General features: G+C 40.5%; 1 protein-coding gene across 7 annotated transcripts in view; it reads right to left on the reverse strand.

Annotated features, from left to right (window-relative positions):
- Window positions 1-26,777, reverse strand: part of SSH2 (slingshot protein phosphatase 2) — a 271,552-nt gene that overhangs the window by 198,912 nt on the left and 45,863 nt on the right. For 3 of the 7 annotated variants that reach the window (XM_056558984.1, XM_056558986.1, XM_056558985.1), the window contains 2 exons: window positions 14,484-14,561; window positions 12,847-13,003 (listed from right to left, as the gene is read on the reverse strand). The exons of 1 other annotated variant lie outside the window; for it this stretch is intronic. Coding sequence is in view for 2 of the 6 variants with exons in the window: in XM_056558978.1 (XP_056414953.1) it covers window positions 14,484-14,561 (78 nt within the window). In the remaining 4 variants the exon portion in view is untranslated. Of the gene's footprint in view, window positions 1-12,846; window positions 13,004-14,483; window positions 14,562-20,598; window positions 20,617-26,777 lie in introns of those variants that run through there. 3 more of the 7 variants (XM_056558978.1, XM_056558980.1, XM_056558987.1) reach the window with 2 other exon arrangements.

The following is a 26,777-nucleotide window of genomic DNA, read 5'->3' on the forward strand; positions in this document are numbered from 1 at the left end:
GAGGGGCATTGCCGAACCCCGCAGCGCAAAAACAGCGTTCGGAACATTAATTTCCGAACACTGGCCAGTGGAGTACCCCTTTCAAGCCTAAATACACTAATGCAAGCAGTTTTTGCTTTTTGTTCTTTTATTTGTCTTACAAATGTTTGGTTGTTGAACATACAGTATACAAAAAGGGTAAAATATAGGAGGTATACTGGCATGACATTTTATAAAAGAAGGGCAAATGGGCAGAATTCTCAGGCTGCGCCAAGCAGGCATAACTACAGCCACATGCAGTCACTGGCCACACGATTCTGCAGTTGATACTGCAGCTTTACTGGCATAGTGTGTGGCCATTGACAACTGCACGTGGCAGCCTCACCGTGAGAACCCAGCCTTATACTTTAACTTTATGATCCACCCCTTGTTTTGACTTCAAAAACAGCTTTAGAAAACCTGAACCAAACAATGGTTCAAAATCTGTACGTATATAGATACCCTAAGGATGCTCATACACACAGCAGCTTGTGCCAAACAGCCAGAAACTGTGGCTTACTACAATGCTCAATAAAAATAAAGGGAACACTAAGATAACACATTCTAGATCTGAATGAATGAACTAATCGTATGAAATACTTTCATCTTTACATAGTTGAATGTGCTGACGACAAAAATCACACAAAAATTATCAATGGAAATCAAATTTATCAACCCATGGAGATCTGGATATGGAGTCACACTCAAAATCAAAGTGGAAAACCACACTACAGGCTGATCCAACTTTGATGTAATGTCCTTAAAGCAAGTCAAAATGAGGCTCAGTAGTGTATGTGGCCTCCACGTGCTCGTATGACCTCCCTATAATGCCTGGGCATGCTCCTGATGAGGTGGCAGATCTCCTAAGGGATGTCCTCCCAGACCTGGACTAAAGCATCCGCCAACTCCTGGACAGTCTGTGATGCAACGTGGTGTTTGTGGATGGAGTGAGACATGATGTCCCAGATGTGCTCAATCAGATTCAGGTCTGGGGAACGGGTGGGCCAGTCCATAGCATCAATGCCTTCCTCTTGCAGGAACTGCTGACACACTCCAGCCTCATGAGGCCTAGCATTGTCTTGCATTAGGAGGAACCCAGGGCCAGCATATGGTCTCACAAGGGGTCTGAGGATCTCCTCTCGGTACCTAATGGCAGTCAGGCTACCTCTGGCAAACACATGGACCACTGTATGGCCCCCCCAAAGAAATGCCATCCCACACCATTACTGACCCACCGCCAAACCAGTCATGCTTGAGGATGTTGCAGGCAGCAGAATGTTCCCCGCGGTGTCACCAGACTGTCAGGCCTGTCACATGTGCTCAGTGTGAACCTGCTTTCATCTGTGAAGAGCACAGGGTGCTGGTGGCGAATTTGCCAATCTTTGTGTTCTCTGACAAATGCCAAATGTCCTGCACGGTGTTGGGCTGTAAGCACAACCCCCACCTGTGGACATCGGGCCCTCATACCACCCTCATGGAGTCTATTTCTGACCGTTTGAGTGGACACATGCACATTTATGGCCTGCTGGAGGTCATTTTGCAGGGCTCTGGCAGTGCTCCTCCTTGCACAAAAGGCAGAGGTAGTGGTCCTGCTGCTGGAGTTGTTGCCCTCCTACTGCCTCCTCCACATCTCCTGATGTACTGGCCTGTCTCCCGGTAGCACCTCAATGCTCTGGACACTACACTGAAAGACACAGCATGCCTTCTTGCCCCAGCTCGCACTGACGTGCCATCCTGGATGAGCTGCACTACCTGAGCCACTTGTGTGGGTTGTAGACTCCGTCTCATGCTACCACTAGAGTGAAAGCACCGCCAGCATTCAAAAGTGACCAAAACATCAGCCAGGAATCATAGAAACTGAGAATTGGTCTGTGATCACCACCTGCAGAACCACTCCTTTTTTGGGGGTGTCTTACTAATTGCCTATAATTTCCACCTGTTGTCTGTTCCATTTGCCCAACAGCATGTGAAATTGATTGTCAATCAGTGTTGCTTCCTGAGTGGACAGTGTGATGTCACAGAAGTGGGATTGACTTGGAGTTACATTTTGTTGTTTAAATGTTCCCTTTATTTTTTTGAGCAGTGTACAAGTCTATTCTCTGGGGGTATGAATTCTCCTACTGCATGACCAGAAAATTACATAAATTGCAACTACATACATTTTAGTAACCCACTGGCCTTGTACACACTACATTGACTATATACTAGGTGGTATGTTAATGCAATTTAAACAATTATCAGAGGTTTTACATCAATGGATTTGTGATGTACTGTGCTTAAAGTGTCCCTGCTATTTAAAAAAAAAAAAAAACTGACATGTTACACAGACATTTTTAAAGTTTTGATTGTTCGGGGTCTCAAGGCTGAAGTTCACAATGATCAGGAGAATGAGTGAAGAAGCATGTTTCATTCCCTGGCTCGCTGAGATCTCCCTCCAGCTTCTATGAGTGGTCCTATTATAATTCTGTGGGGCCATATAGAGAAGCTGGATGGAGATCACTGGCAGTCGGGGAGTGAAGATTGCGTTTCCCTGCTTGTTCTCCTGATCGATGGAGGTCTCACTACAGAGACCCTAACCGGTCAAAACTTATGACACGTCAAAAAAATATATTTTTTCTTGTTCTTTTAATTATAGGCAGACTTTAAAAGGGGTACTCCGCTCCTAAACATATTTTACCCTTATCCCCTATCCCCTTATGCCCAGCAGCAGGACCCCTGTGATCTCGGCTGCGGCACCCCATTCATCCGGAGCACGGAGCGAACTTCGCTCCGTGCTGGATGACTGGCGATGCAGGGGGTGGATGCTCATAACATCAAGATCATGCCCACTCGTGACGTCATGGCCATGCCCTCTCAATACAAGTCTATGAGAGTGGGCCTGACGTCCGTTACGTCCCTTCCCATAGACTTGAATTGAGGGGGCGTGGCCGTGATATCATGAGCCTCCGGCACTGTACCCGACGCTCTAAACAAACGCTGGGTGCAGCAGGAAGACCTCCAGTGGCGGGACCACCGCAATCAGACATCTTATTCCCTATCCTTTGGATAGGGGGATAAGCTGTCTAGGGGCGGAGAACCCCTTTAAGTTGCTACGTTACTCCAGTAAGCACTAGTGCCCCCTCATCCAGTGGACAGGTGGGCACCACTGATCAAACTTGGATCCATGTAAACGCATACCTTGGCTTTAAAGGGTTTACTTACCTTATAAAAACACATGACTGTCTATATTGACAGATAAGCCATTGCTAAGACTCAACAAGACAGGCATAACACAAACTAGAATATGTAATAAATTAAACATGCAACACGAGTTAACAGCAGGTGAACTACAATAATGCAAACAGCCCAATGACCTCTGTCACTGATCTATTTATCTAGGAGGGTGTGTGCTGATAGGCTCAACCCCACTCACCCAAAACAAACAGACGCCACCACAAGCAAAACCAGACTAGTCCAGCCTGTATGCAAAGAGGAACTGCTCAGCGCCCAACAAAAAGTGACAGGTGTGTAGACAACCTGCCCATAGCCGCACAACAAACATACAACAGGGATTAAAGGGACAGCTGCAGGAAATCTCCCTAACCAGAGGCAGCGCCCAGGTACAAGACAGGTGCTTCACACAAATCTATTCCCAACACGTTCACACTTGGAAGGAATTTATCAACCGAGTACATCATTTTTATGCTTGAAAAAAATAAATAAAAAATTTCACAAATTTTTGTGCAAGCCCTGATTTGTGCAAATATTACCCAACACTTCCAACCTAAAGGGGCCTAATGTGAAAAGGATGAAAGGACGGAACATCCATGTCCCAGCAAATTTAAAGAAAATTGCAGCATGAATTCTTTAAAAATGATAATATTCTACACCAAGCTGCTTCCAACTTAAAGGGGTTCTAATTTAAATAAAAAAATGTAATTACTGTCTGTATTAATAAGCTACACTGTACTCCCATCACCAACACTCTGATCTGTCCCAATCCCTGTAGGTCACTCTCATATTGTACCAGATACATGTTCCAGCATCATATCCTTGCCCATGGCAGATTTGAGGATTCATCCCTGAATATCCCTTTCATCCAATCCTGCACACTCAATTGCTTCTTTTTTGCCTTTTTTGCCCACTGTAATGTGTTTTCTTATGGTTAGGTGTAAAGTTTTGGAATTTGTTAGCTTTTTTTTCTATTTATAAATCCTATTTAATTTAGCATTGTTTTCACCCCTTATTTTCTTCGATTTTCAGGACATATGGCTTATAGTTTTCTATCTTGATTAGAGATGAGCGAACTTACAGTAAATTTGATTTGTCACGAACTTCTCGGCTCGGCAGTTGGATGACTTATCCTGCATGAATGAGTTCAGCTTTCAGGTGCTCCTGTGGGCTGGAAAAGGTGGATACAGTCCTAGGAGACTCTTTCCTAGGACTGTATCCACCTTTTCCAGCCCACCGGAGCACCGGAAAGCTAAACTAATTTATGCAGGATAAGTCATCAACTGCCGAGCCGAGAAGTTCGTGAAGAATCGAATTTACTGTAAGTTCACTCATCTCTAATCTTGATGCTTTGACGACTTCCTTGTCTATCCATACGTTTCCTTTTTATAATCTTCCCATTTTGTTTATACTTCCATCAAATGTAACACATAGCTGACTGGGAACAACTAGCATCTTTTTCCATATGGAAAGATGAATTTTCATATTAAAGGATTTTCCTTTGTTTTAATTAACAACTCTTTTTGGGACCATTGTTTTTTTTTTCAGTTTTTTACAGTTTAGTAAGGTCGGTCAGCATTTTACCTTATAAATGTAGATTGATTTGCATTATAAGACTTTTGGCAGTATTAGTTTTAGAAATGAAAAAAGGCTATTTCATTATTTTAGTTTATTTATTTATTTTAAACACTGACTGATTCTATATAATGTCTTTCTCTACTTGATCTAGAAAAGCCAGTGCCATTTAAGAAGTTGTACAGCAGATTTTTTTTTACCCAAGAGTATGCCTGTTCTATGATACATATTAAAACAAACCCTTACTTACCTCCAGTGCTCCCGCAATGACTCAGTGTCCTGCTCTGATCCCCCACATGGATCCTCTTTCTGAGCCGCAGTGTGTCTCTTGGGCCCAAAAAGCATCTGGGCCCAATGTGTGACACTGCTTCTCAGTAAATTGCTGGCCAAGGCAGGACATCGCTGTGACCAGTGTCACACACTGGACCCGGGTGCTTCCCTGAGGCATCACAGGAGTGGAGTTAAGGGTTGTTTTGCTATATACCACAGAACAGGCATACATTTAAACCCCCCAGCCACTGGACAACCTCTTTAATAAAATAAATCCCCTTCAGTTGGTAGGAGGTATATTTCATGAAGTCAGAATGTTCAGCTAATAAATCAGTATAGAGATTCATATTATTCTGGCTGCTACTATGTACTGTAAATGCAGGCAGGACTGCCACAGTTTCATGGCCAGTCTGTCAACATAAAGACCACTAACTTATGTTAGAGGGAGCTCTGGAACTTACTGCATACAGATTTATGATGGAGTTTCATGTAAAATGACCTATGCTCTCATTCAGTATGGCTAAGTAAAGAAAAGCAGGAGATATGGAGATCTGGATCACAAAAATGGTACTCCCAAAAAAAAAAAAAAAAAAATCATCAATTAAAAAAAAAAATGAAAAAAAATGCGCAGCACTCCAAAAAAAAGGTGTATTTATTCACACATGTCTCAATACAGCAACGTTTCTGCTCCTATGGAGCCATTTTCAAGAATCAGGTGGAAGCCAGATCAAGATGAAAGTGCTAGGAAGCACTATATTTATTTAAATACCAAATAGACGCGTTTCGGAGGATCATACCTCCTTCCTCAGAACGGCATACAGTATAGCATTGCAAGGTGCTTTATAAACAATATAACAAGGAAGTACAAGTAGTGGGAGGCATCACAATTAAAAACACAAAATAATGCAATAATAAAAATAGAACAATGAATGAATTATAGGTAGCAGATTATATAGACAAGAAGATACATGCATTTAATAAATAGAAATTGCAATGCGTTTTCACTTAAAAACAAGAGCTAAGAAGCAAGGACTAGAGGTCAAAGCAAGCCCCGCTACCGTGCACCGGCAGTACTGCACGAGAGCGAGGCTTGTCATAATATAAACATAAACATAGTATGTTTAAAACTGTCGGGCCACGTGTAGCTCCGATCTAGAGAAGCAGAAGCGGAGGAGCTGGTTGCCAGGGACGCGCCGTGGTGGTAAGCGGCGGCCACGTGGTGCAGCTGAACCAATCAGAGAAGAGAAATAAATAGAAAGAAAAAAGACCGGGGAACGGCGCCTCGTGTATTACCCTTAAACACAAACAGCAAGTGTAAATGTGGGAGAAACCCACGGCACTTATAGGTGGCTGCTCACCAGATGTAAATAGAAGTAACGCATATCACCCCATATAGGGGTACTCACTGATGTCCAAAGGAGGGCTGCAAGCCGGAGGTCACAGGCACATACGTCCTGACGTAGTCATCAAACGGAAAATGGAAAAGGACCTCATTCATCCAGGCGCTGCCGGTTAGGTCATCAGGTGCACAAAATGATGCAATGTATACCTTGGAATATTGTATACATGAAAGTTTATTAAAAAATAATAAACAACATACAGATTACGCGTTTCGAGGGTGACTCCCCTCTTCCTCAGATCAGGTGTGCTCGATCTGAGAAGAGGGGAGTGGAACAACTCTCCTAAAGTAAACAACGCGTATGATGTGAATGAATTAGCGCAGAGGAAAACGTGAGAAGCAGAGAAGCCACGTGACCACAGCAAACAGCCGTCGGCGGTCCTGTGTATGAAAATAGAGAGATACAACAAGTTAGAAACATGAGACAATTTAGATACCAATAGGAAACAAAATAGATACATACACAGAGTAGTGTAGATAGTGGTGATTGTAATATGGGCACATCGTAATCATAACAGAAGATGTATTGAGGGGTACAGAAAAATACCACAGACAAATCTACAAAGGAGCTGAATGGGTGAGTGACATACTTCTAAAAAAATATATGAGATAGTAAAAATAGTATAAATATAATATGCATTAAAATGCAAATGGTTATTGGAGTGGGAGTAGGTAATTTATTATAATATCATAAAATTAATTTAAAATAACTGGGTTAAAAAATAATAAGGATGATGGAGATGAATTCAATAAAAAATCAATCCAAATGAAGTGAATAAAAATTACAGAGAGGTGAACAGATATGCATTAATAAAGTGCAAATTGCTCATTTGTAAAAATAGAATATAAACTGTATATCTAAATAAATAAACTTGCAGATACACAGAGTCTATAGACGAATAGATACTAATAATAATAATAATACTACATGTATAAATATAGATAAATATGGGTCATATGAAAAAAAAATTATATATTTATAAAAATAAAAATATTAGTAATAAATAATAAATAATCGTTATATAACCTGATGAAATCCATATTGTGATTCTATAAAGGAAGACATCTGTGTAAAAATATTAATATAAAAAATATATATAAAAATACAATGCATGAAGTAAACAGCTAAGCGCATAGAACTCATATAAGACACATATAAGCCATAAAGTTGTGAATAATTATAATGAACTCTCAATTAGTTCATTTAAACCAAGTGGCATGAGAGAGTGCAGCTTGTAAATCCAGTAATTTTCATGTCTTTTTAATGCAGAGAATCGATGGGGATTATCTTTAGAAATGCCTTCGATTGGGGTGATAGAGAGAACCCCAAAGTCAGAGTTATGGCGCTCAACCAGATGACGTGACACACTATGTTGTCAAAAACCTAATTTAGTATTGCTTCTATGCTTATTGACTCTATCACGAAGGCATTGTATAGTCCGCCCAACATATTGCAGGCCACAAGTGCACTGCATAAGGTAAATAACATATTTCGAGTTGCAGTTCAAGAATGATTTAATTAGAAAGGACTCATGGGTGACAGAAGATGAAAATTCCTTTTTGTTAGAGATGACTTCACAGTATTTACATCGTGAATTACCACATTTGAAGCTCCCTAATTTACTAAGGAAGGTGTCACTATTCTGTATTTCACTTTTTAACCTGCTTGGAGCCAGAATGTTTCTGAGGGTACGATTCCTCCTGAAAGTTACTCCTGGTTTAGAGGGCAAATGAGGCTTGAGAAAGGGGTCATGTAGCAGGATATGACAATGTTTGTTGATGGTTTTTCTGTCGTCTCTATTTTCTTTACAAAAAGTAGTGATAAAATTAATTGACCACTCCTTATTAGAATAGACATTGGGTGGTATATGGTTATTACTATTACTATTATTAGAGTTACGACTGGGTAACACACACTCTTGTTGGCTGAGATCACTAGCTCTTGTATAAGCAGATTCAAGAAGTCGTTTGGGATACTTTTTGGCCCCAAATCTGGCTTTAAGAATATTACTTTGGTCTTGAAAGTCCGATGTAGAGGAACAGTTACATCTAATTCTTTTGAATTGTCTGAATGGAATGTTTGTTATCCATTTTTTATAATGTGCGCTCCAAAAGTCAAGATAGCTGTTGCTATCGAGTTATTGTGAAAAACAGTCACATCTAAAAACTCTGCATAATTATTGAAAACAGAATGTGTAAAATTGAGACCCCAGTTATTCTCATTAATTAATATTAAAAATTGATTAAGATCACCAAGACTCCCACTCCAGATAAAAAAAATATCGTCAATATATCTTTTATAAAAACGACAGAATTTAAAAAGGGGGGTAGAATAAATAATATTAATTTCAAACAGACCCACAAATAAATTAGCAAAACTTGGTGCCACCTTGGAACCCATAGCGGTGCCCGTATGCTGCGAATATATTTGTCGTTCTAACTCAAAATAGTTGTGGGTTAGTATAAAACGTAGCCCTTTAATGACAAATTATTTTTGGGCTTGGGGCATAGTCATCCAAGTTGAGAAAATAATGTATTGCACTAAGGCCCAGTTCATGGTCAATCACAGTATGAAGTGAAGAGATGTCCATAGTTACTAAAAAGAGATTCATTGTCCCATGGTATTTTAATAACATGTTTAATAAAATCTGTTGTATCTCTCAAATGAGAATCCAATTTAAGAACATATTTTTGTAACAGAATATCAATATAGTGTGCTAGATTAGCAGACAAAGAATTGACCCCAGAAATAATCGGCCGGCCGGGAGGATTGGATTGGTCCTTATGGACTTTGGGCAAATAGTAAAACAAGTGAAGGGATGGTTCTGTAGGCATAATATACCGTAGTCCCTTTCTGATTTATTAAGGACCCCATTGGAAATACCCTCAAGGAAAAGACTTTTAAGTTCATCCTTGTGGTTAAACGACAGAACAGTAAAATGTTTTGTCAGATAGCAGTCTCAAGGCTTCTTTGATATAATCAGCACGGTTGAGGATCATTTCTCAAGCCTCATTTGCCCTCTAAACCAGGAGTAACTTTCAGGAGGAATCGTACCCTTCTGGCTCCAAGCAGGTTAAAAAGTGAAATACAGAATAGTGACACCTTCCTTAGTAAATTAGGGAGCTTCAAATGTGGTAATTCACAATGTAAATGCTGTGAAGTCATCTCTAACAAAAAGAAGGAATTTTCATCTTCTGTCACCCATGAGTCCTTTCCAATTGTCATTCTTGAACTGCAACTCGAAATATGTTATTTACCTTATACAGTGCACTTGTGGCCTGCAATATGTTGGGCGGACTATACAATGCCTTCGTGATAGAGTCAATAAGCATAGAAGCAATACTAAATTAGGTTTTTTACAACATAGTGTGTCACGTCATCTGGTTGAGCGGCATAACTCTGACTTTGGGGTTCTCTCTATCACCCCAATCGAAGGCATTTCTAAAGATAATCCCATCGATTCTCTGCATTAAAAAGACGTGAAAATTACTGGATTTACAAGCTGCACTCTCTCATGCCACTTGGTTTAAATGAACTAATTGAGAGTTCATTATAATTATTCACAACTTTATGGCTTATATGAGTCTTATATGAGTTCTATGCACTTAGCTGTTTACTTCATGCATTGTATTTTTATATATATTTTTTTATATTAATATTTTTTACACAGATTTCATCCTTTATAGAATCACAATATGGATTTCATCAGGTTATATAACGATTTATTACTAATATTTTTATAAATATTGATATATATATATATATTTTTTTTTCATATGACCCATATTTTTTTATCTATATTTATACATGTATTATTATTATTATTAGTATCTATCCGTCTATAGACTGTGTATCTGCAAGTTTATTTATTTAGATATACAGTTTATATTCTATTTTTACAAATGAGCAATTTGCACTTTATTATTAATGCATATCTGTTCACCTCTCTATGTAATTTTTATTCACGTCATTTGGATTGATTTTTTATTGAATTCATCTCCATCATCATTATTTTTTAACCCAGTTATTTTAAATTAATTTTATGATATTATAATAAATTACCTACTCCCACTCCAATAACCATTTGCATTTTAATGCATATTATATTTATACTATTTTTACTATCTCATATATTTTTTATAAGTATGTCACTCACCCATTCAGCTCCTTAGTAGATTTGTCTGTGGTATTTTTCTGTACCCCTCAATACATCTTCTGTTATGATTACGATGTGCCCATATTACAATCACCACTATCTACACTACTCTGTGTATGTATCTATTTTGTTTCATATTGGTATCTAAATTGTCTCATGTTTCTAACTTGTTGCATCTCTCTATTTTCATACACAGGACCGCCGTCGGCTGTTTGCTGTGGTCACGTGGCTTCTCCCCGTTTTCCTCTGCGCTAATTCATTCACATCATACGCGTTGTTTACTTTAGGAGAGTTGTTCCACTCCCCTCTTCTCTGATTGGTTCAGCTGCACCACGTGGCCATCGCTTACCACCGTGGCGCGTCCCTGGCAACCAGCTCCTCCGCTTCTGCTTCTCTAGATCGGAGCTACACGTGGCCCGACAGTTTTAAACATACTATGTTTATATTATGACAAGCCTCGCTCTCGTGCAGTACTGCCGGTGCACGGGAGCGGGGCTTTCTTTGACCTCTAGTCCTTGCTTCTTAGCTCTTGTTTTTAAGTGAAAACGCATTGCAATTTCTATTTATTAAATGCATGTATCTTCTTGTCTATATAATCTGCTACCTATAATTCATTGTTCTATTTTTATTATTATTGCATTATTTTGTGTTTTTAATTGTGATCCCTCCCACCACTTGTACTTCCTTTTTATATTGTATATAAAGCACCTTGCAATGCTATACTGTATGCCATTCTGAGGAAGGAGGTATGATCCTCCGAAATGCGTCTATTTGGTATTTAAATAAATATAGTGCTTCCTAGCACTTTCATCTTGATCTGGCTTCCACCTGATTCTTCTGATGTTCTGAACAGCGCATTCTGACAAGGTTTATTTCCCTGTACTCTGCATGCACTTTATGGGAGAAGTTTTCTTCTACCCATTCCTACCTTGGGCCCAGCAGTTCGAACTCAGAGGATCTTTACATACCCCATAGGGGTTGTTCGCGCATACTCTACGGGGTCAGGTGAGCGGCCATTTGAAAGAGCCCCCTTTGCCCTGAGTCATTCAGGGACCATGGTATCTTGGGTAATACGCGAGGCGCTGTCCTCTTTTTTCTCTTTTTCTTTCCACCAGGTTTTGAATGCTGGCACCCTTCCTGTTGTTGTCTCTTTTTTTTACTAAGCACAACATTTTCAACCTGAAAACCTAAATATCGTCAGAAGTGTTGGGGGGGGGGGGGGGTTTAAACATCATCAGGAGTGTAGTCTCCAAACTGTGGGCCTCTAGATGTTGCAAAACTACAACTCCCGGCTGGGGATTGTGGTTTTGCAAGAACCGGAGGTCCACTGCTTGGATACCACTGAACTAGACCAAGGTCAAGGTCAATGCCATAAGAGTCAGGAACAGAGTAAAAATATTAGAATAGGCTAGGCAAAGATGAACTCTAAGCTAGAGGCAAAACAGACAACGCAGTTAAACAGGGTCACCTGGATAACTCCTGAAGGAGGTGACACTTGCGATAGCAACTGGACACCTTCCCAGCAGGAAGAAGAATAAGATGGAGCATGAACCCAGCATGGGAGCAGGGAGAGAGTAACACTAGGGGGGGCGATTTATTATACTGCTATGACAAAAGTAAAAAAAATTTGCACAAGCAACTTTCTTTTCCGCTTTACACCACTCATACCTGTTTTCTTAAATGTGAGTGTAGCCTGGTGTTAAGAGACCTGACCTAACCACACATCTAATTTATAATAACACTGTATAGCAAGTTGGCGTACATTGTGCTCACAGGTGGTGTAGATGTTACAGTGTGGCGTGCAGGAGAGGTGCGGCAATACCCGATTTATTTAGAGGCCATAGCTCTTATTGAATCAGCCTAATGTCTGTGAATTGACATTAGTAAATCCCTTCTCTGTGTGTCCAAGGAGATCAGCAATTGTCACCAACATTTCCGACATGTCATAGGTCTTCCTGTAGAGCAGGCACAGATCTATTAGGCACAACAGTCACATGATGCAGTCACATGACGTGGTACAGAACACTATGTATTACATATTCTCTGAGGTCTAAAATATCTTTCTGTACCTCAGCCTTCTAGACCTTCATGAGTGTGACACATGAAATAGGGTTTTGGGGTTTGCAGCAGTCTCACTTTGTGACTTTTTAGTCGAACCATTAATTTGTTTTGTAAATGTAATAAAAGAAACCTATGAATAAATCTACAATCTCTTACAGCCAGATGCTTTAATGGCTCTCACTGCACATTCTGCTTCCTACATTCGTTTAGTGCCAGGTCTTTCATCCTGAGAGACTTGCATTGAAGCTCAACAGAATATGAAATCAGTCTGAGCGTTCCGACATCAAACAAATAAGGCTCCAATCTCTGAGATCTAGTAATTAAACAATGAAAGAAGCTACATTCACTTAAACAGAAAAAAAGTATTGAAATTATTTAAAAAAAAGGGTAATGCAAATACTAACCTCTACCAAAACTCAAATAAGTAGATATACATTTTTTTTATACTGCGACACACAAAAATACATAGTGACCTAAATCCCATAGCTATAGCTACAACATAATCGTGAGAATGTGCACTAATAAATGCAATAGCAATAATATATTACATTTTACGCAAAACAAATCATGACTGAATGTAAATCTCTCAATAAGACAAGAAGAAAGCACAGGGAAGATCGCCAGATTACACGGCCGAAGACAGATCACCGCACAATTTTTAATCACAGCCATTCGTTTACTTAATCCGTAAAACCTTTCCCCTTTCTCTGCATCCGATAATCTAGTTAAAACTTTCTCATCCTCTAACCACCTGTCTGGGGTACCCTTATTTTATAAAGCAGTATAACAGATGGCCAAGGACAACACAACTGTTTGCTGTTCACCAATGGTAAAGTGCAATGAAAGAATTTAAAAGCGAACAGTCATGTTGAAAATGTAGTCTATACTGAAGAGTACATGTTCTAGAACAGGAGGAGCTGAGCAGACTGATATACATATTTGTGAGAAAACATTCAGTAAAAACAATAATTTATTCATTCAAATCCCTGCTCATTCTGAGTTTAGGAGTCCAGGGGGTGGTTCTTATCAGTGATCAGTGTGCATCAACCAGTGAGTAGGACCACCCACCAGAATTTTAAGGCCATAAAAGAGCAGAAATTGTAATGAATACATTACTTGTTGTACAACACACATTGATTGACAATATATATATTATATATATATACACACACACACACACACATACAGTGATCCCTCAACTTACAATGGCCTCAACATACAATTGTCTTTTCTGGACCATTGTAAGTTGAAACCAGACTCAACATACAATGCTACAGACAGTCCAGATCTGTGAAACGTGTCAAAAGCTGGAAGAACTGACCAATCAGAATGGGCATTCACTGGTAATATCCCCGCCCCCTCATATCCCCGCCCCCTCATGATGTCACACCCCGCCCCCTAAATGCAAGTCTATGTGAGGGGGCCTGACGGCATGTCACGCCCCTCCCATAGACTTGCATTGAGGGGGCGGGGTGTGACATCATGAGGGGGCGGGGATATGATGTCACGAGGCGCCGGCCCCAGTGTTCGGACCAGTTTGTTCCAAATGCTGAGCAGCGGAGTACCCCTTTAAATACTTAAGCTGTACGGGCCTGATAAAAACTTTCCCTTTTTTTATTAAGACAACTGACAAAACGTTCAAAGGGTTTTTCTTTCCTTTGAGAGCTATCCACATTACAGTATACACAATCATATGCAAAAAGAAAAGAAAAAGAAAAATCAGCTAATGTCTGCCTTCTAAAAAGAGAGGTGGACTTATAAAGCAGTCTATGCTACTGTGTATACCTACGTACATTGGTACCATTTAAGAGCTCTGTATCTTCACACTGGCAGCAGAACACTTCAGTCTCACTTTCTTCCAATTGTGAACTCTGTAATGTAAATGGAATAACGTCACTTTTCATGTGTCTGGTTAAGAGGCAGGAAAGTGGCTAAGGGAGGCCCAAAAGCAGAGAGCAGAAGCAGAATGGAAGCAAGTCCCAGAAACACCAAAAGGTCAGTGCCAAGTTCACCGGCAAAAGGAAAACCAAACAGATGCTATAGTTATGCAGGAGTGTGGCTAATTCAGTAGGGTACTACTCGTGCTTGTCTAAGTTTTGAAAGCATAAAATCTCTACACAGAAAAGGAGAAGGTACTGGACGAGTCAAGTTTTGTAGGCAAATAATACAGTCATGGCCGTAAATGTTGGCACCCCTGAAATTTTTCAAGAAAATGAAGTATTTCTCAAAGAAAAGGATTGCAGTAACTCGTGTTTTGCTATACACATGTTTATTCCCTTTGTGTGTATTGGAACTAAACCAAAAAAGGGAGGGAAAAAAAGCAAATTGTACATAATGTCAAGCCTAACTCCAAAAATGGTCTGGACAAAATTATTGGCACCCTTTCAAAATTGTGGAAAAATGTGATTGTTTCAAGCATGTGATGCTCCTTTAAACTCACCTGGGGCAAGTAACAGGTGTGGGAAATATAAAAAATAAAAATAAAATAACACCTGAAAGCAGATAAAAAGGAGAGAAGTTCACTTAGTCTTTGCATTGTGCGTCTGCGTGTGCCACACTAAGCATGAACAACCGAAAGAGGAGAAGAGGTCTGAGGACTTGAGAACCAAAATTGTGGAAAAATATCAATAATCTCAAGGTTACAGGTCCATCTCCAGAGATCTAGATTTGCCTTTGTCCACAGTGCACAACATTATCAAGAAGTTTGCAACCCAATGGCACTGTAGCTAATCTCCCTGGGCGTGGACGGAAGAAAAAAAATTGATGAAAGGTGTCAACGCAGGATAGTCCAGATGGTGGATAAGCAGCCCCAAACAAGTTCCAAGGATATTCAAGCTGTTCTGCAGGCTCAGGGAGCAGTGTCAGTGCGAACTATCCATTGACATTTAAATGAAATGAAACGCTATGGCAGGAGACCCAGGAGGCCCCACTGCTGACACAGAGACACAAAAAGCAAGACTACATTTTGCCAAAACAAACTTAAGTAAGCCAAAATCCTTGTGGGAAAATGTCTTTTGGACAGATGAGACAAAGATAGAGCTTTTTGGTAAAGCACATCATTCTACTGTTTATGGAAAATGGAATGAGGCCTACAAAGAAAAAGAACACAGTACCTACAGTGAAATATAGTGGAGCTTCAATGATGATTTGGGGTTGTTTTGCTGCCTCTGGCACTGGGTGCCTTGAATGTGTGCAAGGCATCATGAAATCTGAGGATTACCAACAGATTTTGGGTCGCACTGTACAGCCCAGTGTCAGAAAGCTGGGTTTGCGTCTGAGATCTTGGATCTTCTAGCAGGACAATGACCCCCAAACATACGTCAAAAAGCACCCAGAAATGTATGGCAACAAAGCGCTGGAGAGTTCTGAAGTGGCCAGCAATGAGTCCAGATCTAAATCCCATTGAACACCGGGGGACAGATCTTAAAATTGTTGCTGTTAAAAGGCGCCTTCCCAATAAGAGAGACCTGGAGCAGTTTGCAAAGGAAGAGTGGTTTAACATTCCGGCTGAGAGGTGTAAGAAGCTTATTGATGGTTATAGGAAGCAAATGATTTCAGTTTTTTTTTTCCAAAGGGTGTGCAACCAAATATTAAGTTATGGGTGCCAATAATTTTGTCCAGCCCGTTTATGGAGTTTGGAGTGACATTATGTCCAATTTGCTTTTTCTCCTCCTTTTTTTTGATTTAGTTCCAATATACACAAAGGGAATAAACATGTGTATAGCAAAACATGTGTTACTGCAATCCTTTTCTGTGAGAAATACTTCATTTTCTAGAAAAATTTCAAGGGTGCCAACATTTACGGCCATGACTAAGTGCCTACATGTACTAGCAAGACAAGTCCATCCATGAGTCGGTCACAAAAAGGTACAGCGTTCAGCGCCTTTATTTTTGCAATCGCTAGGGGACTTTGCACCTGACCCCAACCGACCAAAGCTTCCAACATGTCACATGTCAGTTTATGGAATAACAGTTGCTTTTTCCCCTGTAAGTATCCATTCAAGCACCCTTATTAAGGGTCTATTCACACATACAGTATCCTGTGCTGCAGTATTTTAAGCTGTGTTAAGTCATTTAGTTTACATTGAAATCTGCAGCATCAAATATGCTCTGGATACTGTACGTGTGAATATATCCTAAGAGGCAAACTTGTTAAGTGGTTAAAAAAATAATAATTAAGCCAACACTAATATATTGGGGTGCTTTTAAACAGTCTTGTTTTCCTACTAGCTTTCCGGTGCCCTAATGCTGTTGACCCTGAACCCCCTTGCTAACAGTGTCAGTAACGAGCATTGCCCCCACTATTTTGTGCCAATAATCAAAAGTGCAAAAGGTATGCCAATGTCAAAAAGGATAAGGCATTATGGATTTTAAAACAATCCTCTGTTCTGCCATGTTGTCAAGGAGTCAGCAATCAACAGAACAAGCAATGAGCTGATCTCATGTGACCTCAATTCTGCTTTAACCTTGCAGCCTCTCTCAATCAAGAAACTGTAAAGGTGCTTTTATACGTGCATTAATGGCTGTAAGTTGCACTCGCAATTAGGCTATGTTCACATTGCTGTTGTGCTCCGTCCTGTTTAGTTTTTTTTTTTTTTTGCTTAACAGCCCCACAACCTGTCGGCGCAAAACTGACTCCACCGGGTTGCTGTCGGGTCCCATTGACTTGAATTGGGTTTGTCTGCGATCAAGCAGTTTACCGGAGTAAAAAATAAATAAATAAATAAATAAAAAGTGTATGCATTATTAATTTTCTCCGCTAAACTCCCGTTTTGACAGAATTGCTGACAGAGTGCCATTTAGTGGAGCTCGATGGCAATGTGAACCTAGCCTTAGCTGCCAAGTGCTGTACCTGAACTTGAAACAATGGCAAGTCCAGGTGCAATGTGGCACAATGTAAAAAAAGGGGCAAAAAAAGGGTCATGGACAAACTTTTAAAACTAGATTAATTCACTACATCATATGACGCAAACTTGGCGCCAATTGTTGTGGACATTACATCTCGAGAAAGGTGGCGTACAGAAACATGCTAAAAGAGCAGAATACACGTTTAGCAGGCAGACATCTGACTGTGCCAAAATAGCAAATAGCACAACAAAAAATTTTGACAAGTCATGTAATGCCGCTGGCATGTCAGACATTAAGAAATACATAGTAAATCCCCCCACACCTTTCAGGTAGAACAAAAAAAATAAATAAAATCAGGAACGGCTTGAGTATTAAAAATGCTATTTCAATGCAATACAAAAATGAATAAACAAACAAACCAAATAAAAATAAATAAAATAAAAATAAATTAATTAAATTTATAAATTAAAATGTATTTAAATTAATTTAATTAATTATGTACTTTGCAAACTCAGCTGTATTGTTAAATAATCTGAAACAAATTTATACGTTTTGGGAAATCTATACGTTGTCAAGATCAAAAAGCATCCTGCAGCAACTAAGCTTTAGTTGCATTTCCTTATTTTACGCAGGAAGCAGCTCTGTGTACTTCATGTGATCCTGCGAGAAAACATGTTTAGCCAGCGTGCCAGATGCAAATCTGCCTGTAAAACGCTTTCTATCCTCAGTGCGCTCTGAGCAAATGACTGCATTCACTGCGGCTAATGAACAATAAGCCGTCTTGTGCGTCTTACACGAAGCTGTTCCCGGATGGAGCCACATAAGCCAGGAAGTTTTCATGGAAAAAAGCAATGAAGCTGAAATCTATGGGTTGGTATCCTGTCTTTGACAAAGAGACTTTCTATGTTCTAAAAAGGGAAAAAAAAATTAAAAAAAGGACTGTCTAGGCTAATGTTTCCCAACCAGTGTGCCTCCAGCTGTTGCAAAACCACAACTCCCAGCATGCCGGACAGCCAGAGGCTGTCCGGGCATGCTGGGAATTGTAGTTTTGCAACGGCTGGAGGCATTTTGGTTAGAAAACATTGGCCTAGCATTCGAAAAAAAAAAAAAAAAAAAATGTTCTTCCCCCATCGCCTCTCCCGAGACAGTGCCATGCTCGCACATGTGCCATGCTTCTAATTTCTGTGAATGAGGCCAGCCTTCAATGCCAGGCACTACCCAGGAACAAGCGGCAGACCTTTACACATTTATATTATTTCTATTTTTATTTTTTTTTTGTAGCCTGGACAACCCCTTTACATACATTCATTTCCTGTTACACCAATAAAAAGTACACCAATCCCCTGAGGAAGCCATTTTGGTGAAACGTACATTGGGTAGGTGGTGCTGTGCTCTGGATGACACACGTTGGCTGATATTCTATGTAACACCTGTGCTTGTGTATATTCCTTCTTCTTATTTTCCTACTTAAGCACTTTATATAGGACCTAGCACTCTAAGGCATTAGCCCTATGCTGCTATGGTACATCTAACTATTGAATATCATCGCCTTTAATCATCTTACCTTTCTGCTGCTATGTTTGCTTTTATAATATTGGGAATCATTTTTGAATAGTGACTGGTGTAACTATATATGTATGACCCAGTGACGGCATATATCTCAGCCATGTTTGTTCTGGTTGGTGTTCCATTCATATCCTGCAGAAAATATTTCACCATCACAGGTATAACTATTTTGTATATTCACTTTTTATATACCTTAGCCAGACAACAGATATCATAACTACGGTCTGTGAAAAGACCACTTTTCAAAGGAATTGTGGTTGGCTTAGGAAAAAGTGTTCTTTAAAAGCAGAATCCCATTGTTAAATGTAGAAAACCATAGACGCATCTGGTCTACTTCTCATCTGCTTCAGAGGCTTTGTTCGGGTCTCCGTCATAGACTCTGTTCAGGACCAATAAATGGAACCAGATAGTCCTTTGCACAACAAACATCAACAGAGCCAATTGGCTTCATTATGGAGTCTGTCTGGTGTTGTTTATTAAGTAGGGTGCAAGAAAACTGTTGTTTCCCCCCCCCCCCCATACACACACACTTTCTGACCCAGTCTGCAGAATTTTCAGCAAGTGTACCTGTCAATAACAAAAACTTTATATAATGTAGAAAACAACATTATATGTACATTAGTTATATGCTCTGTGCCCCGGGGACAGACAAGCAGGGCTCTGTGCCCTGGGGACAGACAAGCAGGGCTCTGTGCCCTGGGGACAGACAAGCAGGGCTCTGTGCCCCGGGGACAGACAAGCAGGGCTCTGTACACCGAGGCTCTGTGACATGCTCCCGGATCACACAGCAGGCTGATTAACAATTCAGGAGCCGGCAAAGAGCCCTGCTTGTCCTGCCCTCACTGCCTGTATTTGGTCTCCACATAAAGAAACACACATGCAATAGCTGATGGGACATCAATTTTTCACCCAAAAATATAGACATTTTTAACCAACGTATATTACAAATATACATAATGGTATTATCTACATTATATCAGAAGTTTTTGTTAATGACAGGTACACTTTAAACAAATTTTCATGCAGAAATTATTTAGATAAAATCACATTTCTCCTTTTATCTTATAATCTCATTGGTCCTATATTACCTGATATTCAAATTAAAAACTAAGAAATATTGAAATAAATTAAAAAAATCCTTGGAGATCAGCCATGCCCCCTTTTTCCTCACTGTCCTGTGCCTGGCTGCAATACAATTGCCTGCAGCAGGAGCCTCCCCCCCCCCCCCCCTCCCCCACTGTCCTTTCTACAAAACAAAATAGATTTCAAGCCTCACCTCTTGGTTAATCTCACACCTTGGGAAGTTCAGCAGTTGAAAATTGAACAAAATTAGCAGGAGATTAGAGGGGATGTGTGCTTTTAAAAGTGTCATGGCCTATTCTCAGGATATGCCATTAATATAAGATCAACAGGGGTTCAAACCCCAACTTGCCCACTAGAAGTGATGCTAGTGTCTTAGTCACTTAAACAGGGAAACGGTGCAATAACTTTCACCTCCAATATTGCCGGTTTGAGAAGCGATAAGCATTAAAGAGACAGCAGCGTTTTGGTTTTGTAGATAAGACAGCAGGGGAGGCTCCAGCTACAAGCAGATGTAGTACAGCCAGACACAGGACCACGAGAAGGAGAAGAGGACATGGCTGATCTCCAGGAATAGATTTCTTAGTTTTAATTATACTATGAGGTCATGGAGATGAGATGAGAAGATTGCAGAATTGGCATTAAATTTATTTTATTACATTTTTTTGTGCATTACTTTGTTAACTGTTTCTTTAACAACACTGTATTTAATGTTATCTAAACCTTACTTGCAAAAAATGAAAAAGGTAAAATGTGCACCTGGGTTATTATAACATCAAAAGCTTATAAGTGCCGTCTGTTAAATGCTAAATTTAATCCTTGCTCTCTACAGGCATGTAATTGCATAAAAGTTGTATACACAATGACATCATGCATCGGGGATATATATAGCAGCCGGCACCACAGGTGCACTCTGCGGAGGAACAATCCCATCTTAAATTACAGAATTAATCATTTACCTTCACAATAAGATACCAGTGTGGTTGTAAAAGAAACATCTGTACTTTACCAAGGCATGAAAAGAAAGCTGCCAGGGGAAATGGAGGTCTTATCAGTAGATTAAGATAATTCCTATCTACTGGCGGGGGGGGGGGGGGGTTCAATGGGAAAAAATCATAAAACATATCTTCAATAGTTCAGGACGTTTCATGTACACAGGTGACTCTTCTGAAACAGAAGTAGCTTAAGAAAAACGAACTGGCCATAGAGATTGGGGATGGCCCGGAAGGTTTATACAGGCCGTTTTCTGCCAGTCATTGCCACTTTTTATAAACAAAACAAAAATACAGATACCGGCTAATAGTGGATATCTGTTGAAAAGTTGTCATGTCGTGTTGGATTTTTTTAGTGGTTGTAGGGTGCAGTAGTTGAAAAGTTGTTCATGCTGAATGATAGATTTGCATCCCAACAATGGATGCCCAGATCAAGTAAACAGGCAGTGATTAGTCAGCTTCACTTATGGTGTTATAATCCAAGAGAATAAACTTCATAGACCAACCATGAAACACAAGTCCCGAATATATGGCCAGTTATGTCTCAAAGAGGTAAGTAGTACCAGGTAGGTGATAGCTGTTCTACCAAGGGGGAGTAACTGTTAGATGCACTGAGAATTTGCAGGTTGGGAGGCTGAAGTAGTCCTAACAAGTAGTAGAAAAAACTAACATTCAATTACTAATAAAACAAAACTGGGCAATATCATTTTAGTGTGGAATAAAAATATGCGACAATGTTATGCTGGTGTCAAGCACTAGTGATATGGTTTCATCTTGGTGCCAAGCTTGTGAAATGCCATGACGTCCCTTGTAGCATTGATCAACTCAAGTGTCTGCTGCTGCCAACAGCTAGTAAACTACATCCTGTAGAACCCTGGCATCAGACCAAGAGGGTGGCGGCCCCACCATAGAGTGGACTGTCAGAAGTCCAGTTCACTTTTTTTCGGAAGAAGAAATAGGTGTACATTACCAGAGGTGTAGCATGTAGCTTCTTGGCCCCGATGCAAAATCTGCAACAGGGCTCCATATGCCAATTATATTACTGGTCTCTAATGAGGCTGATGTGCTTTGGGGTCCCCTTAGGCACCAGGGCCCCAATGCGACTGCTACCTCTATAGCTATGCCCTTGTACATTACTGTATTTGAGATTAATCTCTTACCCTGTAAACCAAAACTACAACTTTCCATTATGGTAATTATTGCAATAATGGTTTAGTTCCCACTCAGTTAGTGAAGTGCTCATGGATGTATAGGGAGAGGTATTAGCAGTAGAGAGGGAAGTGCTGGTGAGACCTCATTTGGAGAATTGTGCACAGTACAGGAGGCCATATCCTTAGAAGGATATAGATATTTTGGGGAGTTCAGAGAAGAGCTACTAAACTAGTCCATGGATTGCAGGATAAAACTTACAAGGAAACATTATGGACCTTAACCCCTTAAGGACCGTTTTTTTTTCCATTTTTTGCATTTTCGTTTTTTGCTCCTTGCCTTTAAAAAATCATAACTCTTTCAATTTTGCACCTAAAAATCCATATGATGGCTTATTTTTTGCGCCACCAATTCTACTTTGTAATGACGTCAGTCATTTTGCCCAAAAATCTACGGTGAAACGGGGAAAAAAAATCATTGTGCGACAAAATTGGAAAAAAACGCTGTTTTGTAAATTTTGGGGGCTTCCGTTTCTACGTAGTACATTTTCCGGTAAAAGAGACACCTGATATTTATTCTGTAGGTCCATACGATTAAAATGATACCCTACTTATATAGGTTTGATTTTGTCGGACTTAATACGTTTAAAATTGTCCTCTTCTGACCCCTATAACTTTTTTATTTTTCCGTGTATGGGGCGGTATGAGGGCTCATTTTTTGCGCCGTGATCTGAAGTTTTTAACGGTACCATTTTTGCATTGATAGGACTTATTGATCCTGATATAAAAAGTGACCAAAAATGCACTATTTTGGACTTTGGAATTTTTTTGCGCACACGCCATTGACCGTGCGGTTTAATTAATGATATATTTTTATAATTCGGACATTTCCGCACGCGGTGATACCATATATGTTTATTTTTATTTACACTTTTTTTTTATTGGAAAAGGGGGGTGATTCAAACTTTTAATAGGGGAGGAGTTAAATGATCTTTATTCACTTTTTTCTTCACTTTTTTTTTGCAGTGTTATAGGTCCCATAGGGACCTATAACACTGCACACACTGATCTTCATCATTGATCACTGGTTTCTCATAAGAAACCAGTGATCAACGATTCTGCCGCATGACTGCTCATGCCTGGATCTCAGGCACTGAGCAGTCATTCGGCGATCGGACAGCGAGGAGGCAGGTAGGGGCCCTCCTGCTGTCCTGTCAGCTGTTCGGGATGCCGCGATTAGCCGCGGCTATCCCGAACAGCCCGACTGAGCTAGCCGGGAACTTTCACTTTTAGCCGCGCGGCTCAGCTCTGAGCGCGCGGCTAAAGGGTTAATAGCGCACGGCGCCGCGATCGGCGCTGCGCGCTATTAGAGGTGGGTCCCGGCTTCACTATGACGCCGGGCCACTGTGTAACCCCGCGTTATATCAGAAGAGCAGGACCAAGGACGTACCGGTACGTCCTTGGTCCTTAAGGGGTTAAAGGGGTACTCCGGTGAAAACCTTTTTCCGTTCAAATCAACTGGTGGCAGAAAGTTAAACATATTTGTAAATTACTTCTATTAAAAAATCTTAATCCTTCCAGTACTTATTAGCTGCTGAATGCTACAGAGGGAATTCCTTTCTGACATCACGAGCACAGTGCTCTCTGCTGACATCTCTGTCCATTTTAGCAACCATGCATAGCAGATGTATGCTAAGGGCAGCATGGTGGCTCAGTGGTTAGCACTGCTGCCTTGCAGTGCTGGGGACTTAGGTTCAAATCCCACTAAGGCCAACAATAAATAATGCGTTATTATTATTATAATGTCAGCAGAGAGCACTGTGCTCGTGATGTCATCAGAGAACATTCCAAAAAGAAAAGAATTTCCTCTGTAGTATTCAGCAGCTAATAAGTACAGGAAGGTTTAAGATTTTTTAATAGAAGTAATTTACAAATATGTTTAACTTTCTGCCACCAGTTGATTTAAAAGAAAAAAGGTTTTCACTGGAGTACCCCTTTAACATGTATAGAAGGAAGAAGAGACAGAGGGGATATGATCGAAGCTTTCATTTCCATAAAGGGAACAACACAGTAAAGGAGGAGAGGAGATTTAAAAGAAGAAAAACTACAAAAAGAAAGTTTTATATCAGAGAGGCAAAGGTTTATGCAGTAATATTAGGAAATATTACTTTACTGAGAGAGTAGTGGATGCATGGAATAGCCTTCCTGCAGAAGTGGTCGCTGCAAATACAGTGAAGGAGTTTAAACATGCATGGGATAGGCATGAGGCTATCCTCCATATAAGATAGGGCCAGGGACTACTTATAGTATTCAGAATATTGGGCAGACTGGATGGGCCAAATGGTTCTTATCTGCCGACACATTCTATGTTTCTATGTAAGGGCGGGTTCACATATGTCCAGCATAGTTTCCCTCCTGCAGACACCAGGAGGGGGAACTGATGCTAGAACTGATACCATTTATTCATTTATTTGAATGGGACAGTTTACAATCATTTCAATTTTGACGCTGGATGGTTGGACAGGCCGGATGGCACCGGACATCGTCCGTACAACTAATGCCCATCAGTTACTGCATCAGTTGCATCAAGATCTAGGCTGAGTTCACCTATGTTGGATATATGTGAACCCAGTCTCGCTGTGGCCACTGGTGGCAGTCCCAGCATTCAGAGTTCTACTAAAAATAGCGGTATGGGCAAAAATCCATACCGGTATACTGCCCAGCAATACGGTGGGGGGTGCGACACGGTGCGGTGGGTCGGGGGGGGCGGTGGCGGTGCGGCGGGCCCGGGGTCTTTCGCGGTGCGGAGGGCGGGGCATTATCGGCTTATCGGCAAGGTAATTGCCGATACCGATAGTGCCCAAAATCGTGCCATATCGGCCATACCGATAATCGGTCGACCCCTAGTAGATAGAATACCCATTTCAATAAGAATTTACATTTCTGGGCACTCCTGTACTGCTTTAATCCTCAATGACTATACGTTGCAGCATACCTCATGCATTCTTCAAAATGACTAAATTAATCCAGCAATACACAGTGAAACCTTCCAGAAAAACTCCATTCCCACCCAGACAGCCACAGGTTGAGGAGCACTGATCAAAGGTTACTTTTTGGAGTTGTCTCTACATTCTGGTTATAAAAATTAGACAAGAGCATTTAAAGACATTCCAGCCCCTAAAATCTTATCTCCTATCCACAGTATAGAAAATGTGTCTGATCATGGTTGGTCTGACCACTGAGACCAACACAATGGGGCCCTGACTCTCCTTGCAGCATGGTACCTCTGACCCTCCTCTCATAGATAATGCATGGAGTTTGTATCAACCAAGCACTCCATGCAGCAATAAGAGTCTAGGCCACATTGTGGAGATCCCAGGGGGTGCAAGAGGATGGATCAATTATACACTTACCTTCTATCCTGTGCATGGGGGATATGATTTAAGGGGCTGGAATTGCCTTTTAAAGGGATTTCCTCACAGATCATTAAAATTATACTCCACCCCTAGACATCTTATCCCCTATCCAAAGTATAGGGGATAAGATGTCTGATTGCAGGGATCCTGCCGCTGGGAACCCCCCGTGATCTCTTCTGCAGCACCCCAGACATCTGGTGCAAGGAGCGAACTTCGCTCTGTGAACAAGATGACAGGGGGTGCTGTAGGAGAGATTGCGGGGGTTCCCAGTGGCAGGATCCCTGCGATCAGACATATTATCCCCTATCCTCTGGATAGGGGATAAGATGTCTAGGGGCGGAGAACCCCTTTAAAACAGTTATCGGAGGGATCAGGCACTTTCATTTATTTCATTGGAATCGCATCTGTTTTGCAACAAACTGACCCTGTTTTGAATTTATCGCTCAAATTCAATAATACAAGTAGAAATCTGAGTGTCTCAATTCCAAAGAGATTTACAAATTTTGTCAATTTAGCTGCTTGTAAAGCGGTTAATCTGGGATAAATGCTGCCCGTCTTGTGTTTGATGAAGAGTAATCCAGCACAATATAGACAGGCCTCACATTGTAATATAGCTAGCAGAACACTAGCACATACAGCTGAAAGAATAAATGGGTAATTTACAGCAATTATAATCAGATAATAAAGCATTTTCATTGTCCGGCGTCAGCACAATATGGCACAAAAACCGGCATGTAATGTCTTCGCTGTTATTTGTCATTCGCCTCAACCCTCCATTATCTTTCACACTATTCTCCAGGCGCACAGTGGAGCAAAGTACTATTGTGTCTATGAGGACTCTGGAGCCAGCGACAATTCAGACACGCAAATAAATTATTTATTCATATACTAGAAATAAACCGCAATGAACTCATTGTCAGACAGTATAAAGATTGTCAACACTGTTTGTCTATTTTCTAATAAAGGGTATGGTCTCGGCACAGAAAAAATTCAGTTTTAAGGGAACAAGTAGTCTGATCTACCAACATCATGTTATA

Source organism: Hyla sarda, chromosome 2 (assembly GCF_029499605.1).
Source record: "Hyla sarda isolate aHylSar1 chromosome 2, aHylSar1.hap1, whole genome shotgun sequence".
Lineage (NCBI taxonomy): Eukaryota > Metazoa > Chordata > Amphibia > Anura > Hylidae > Hyla > Hyla sarda.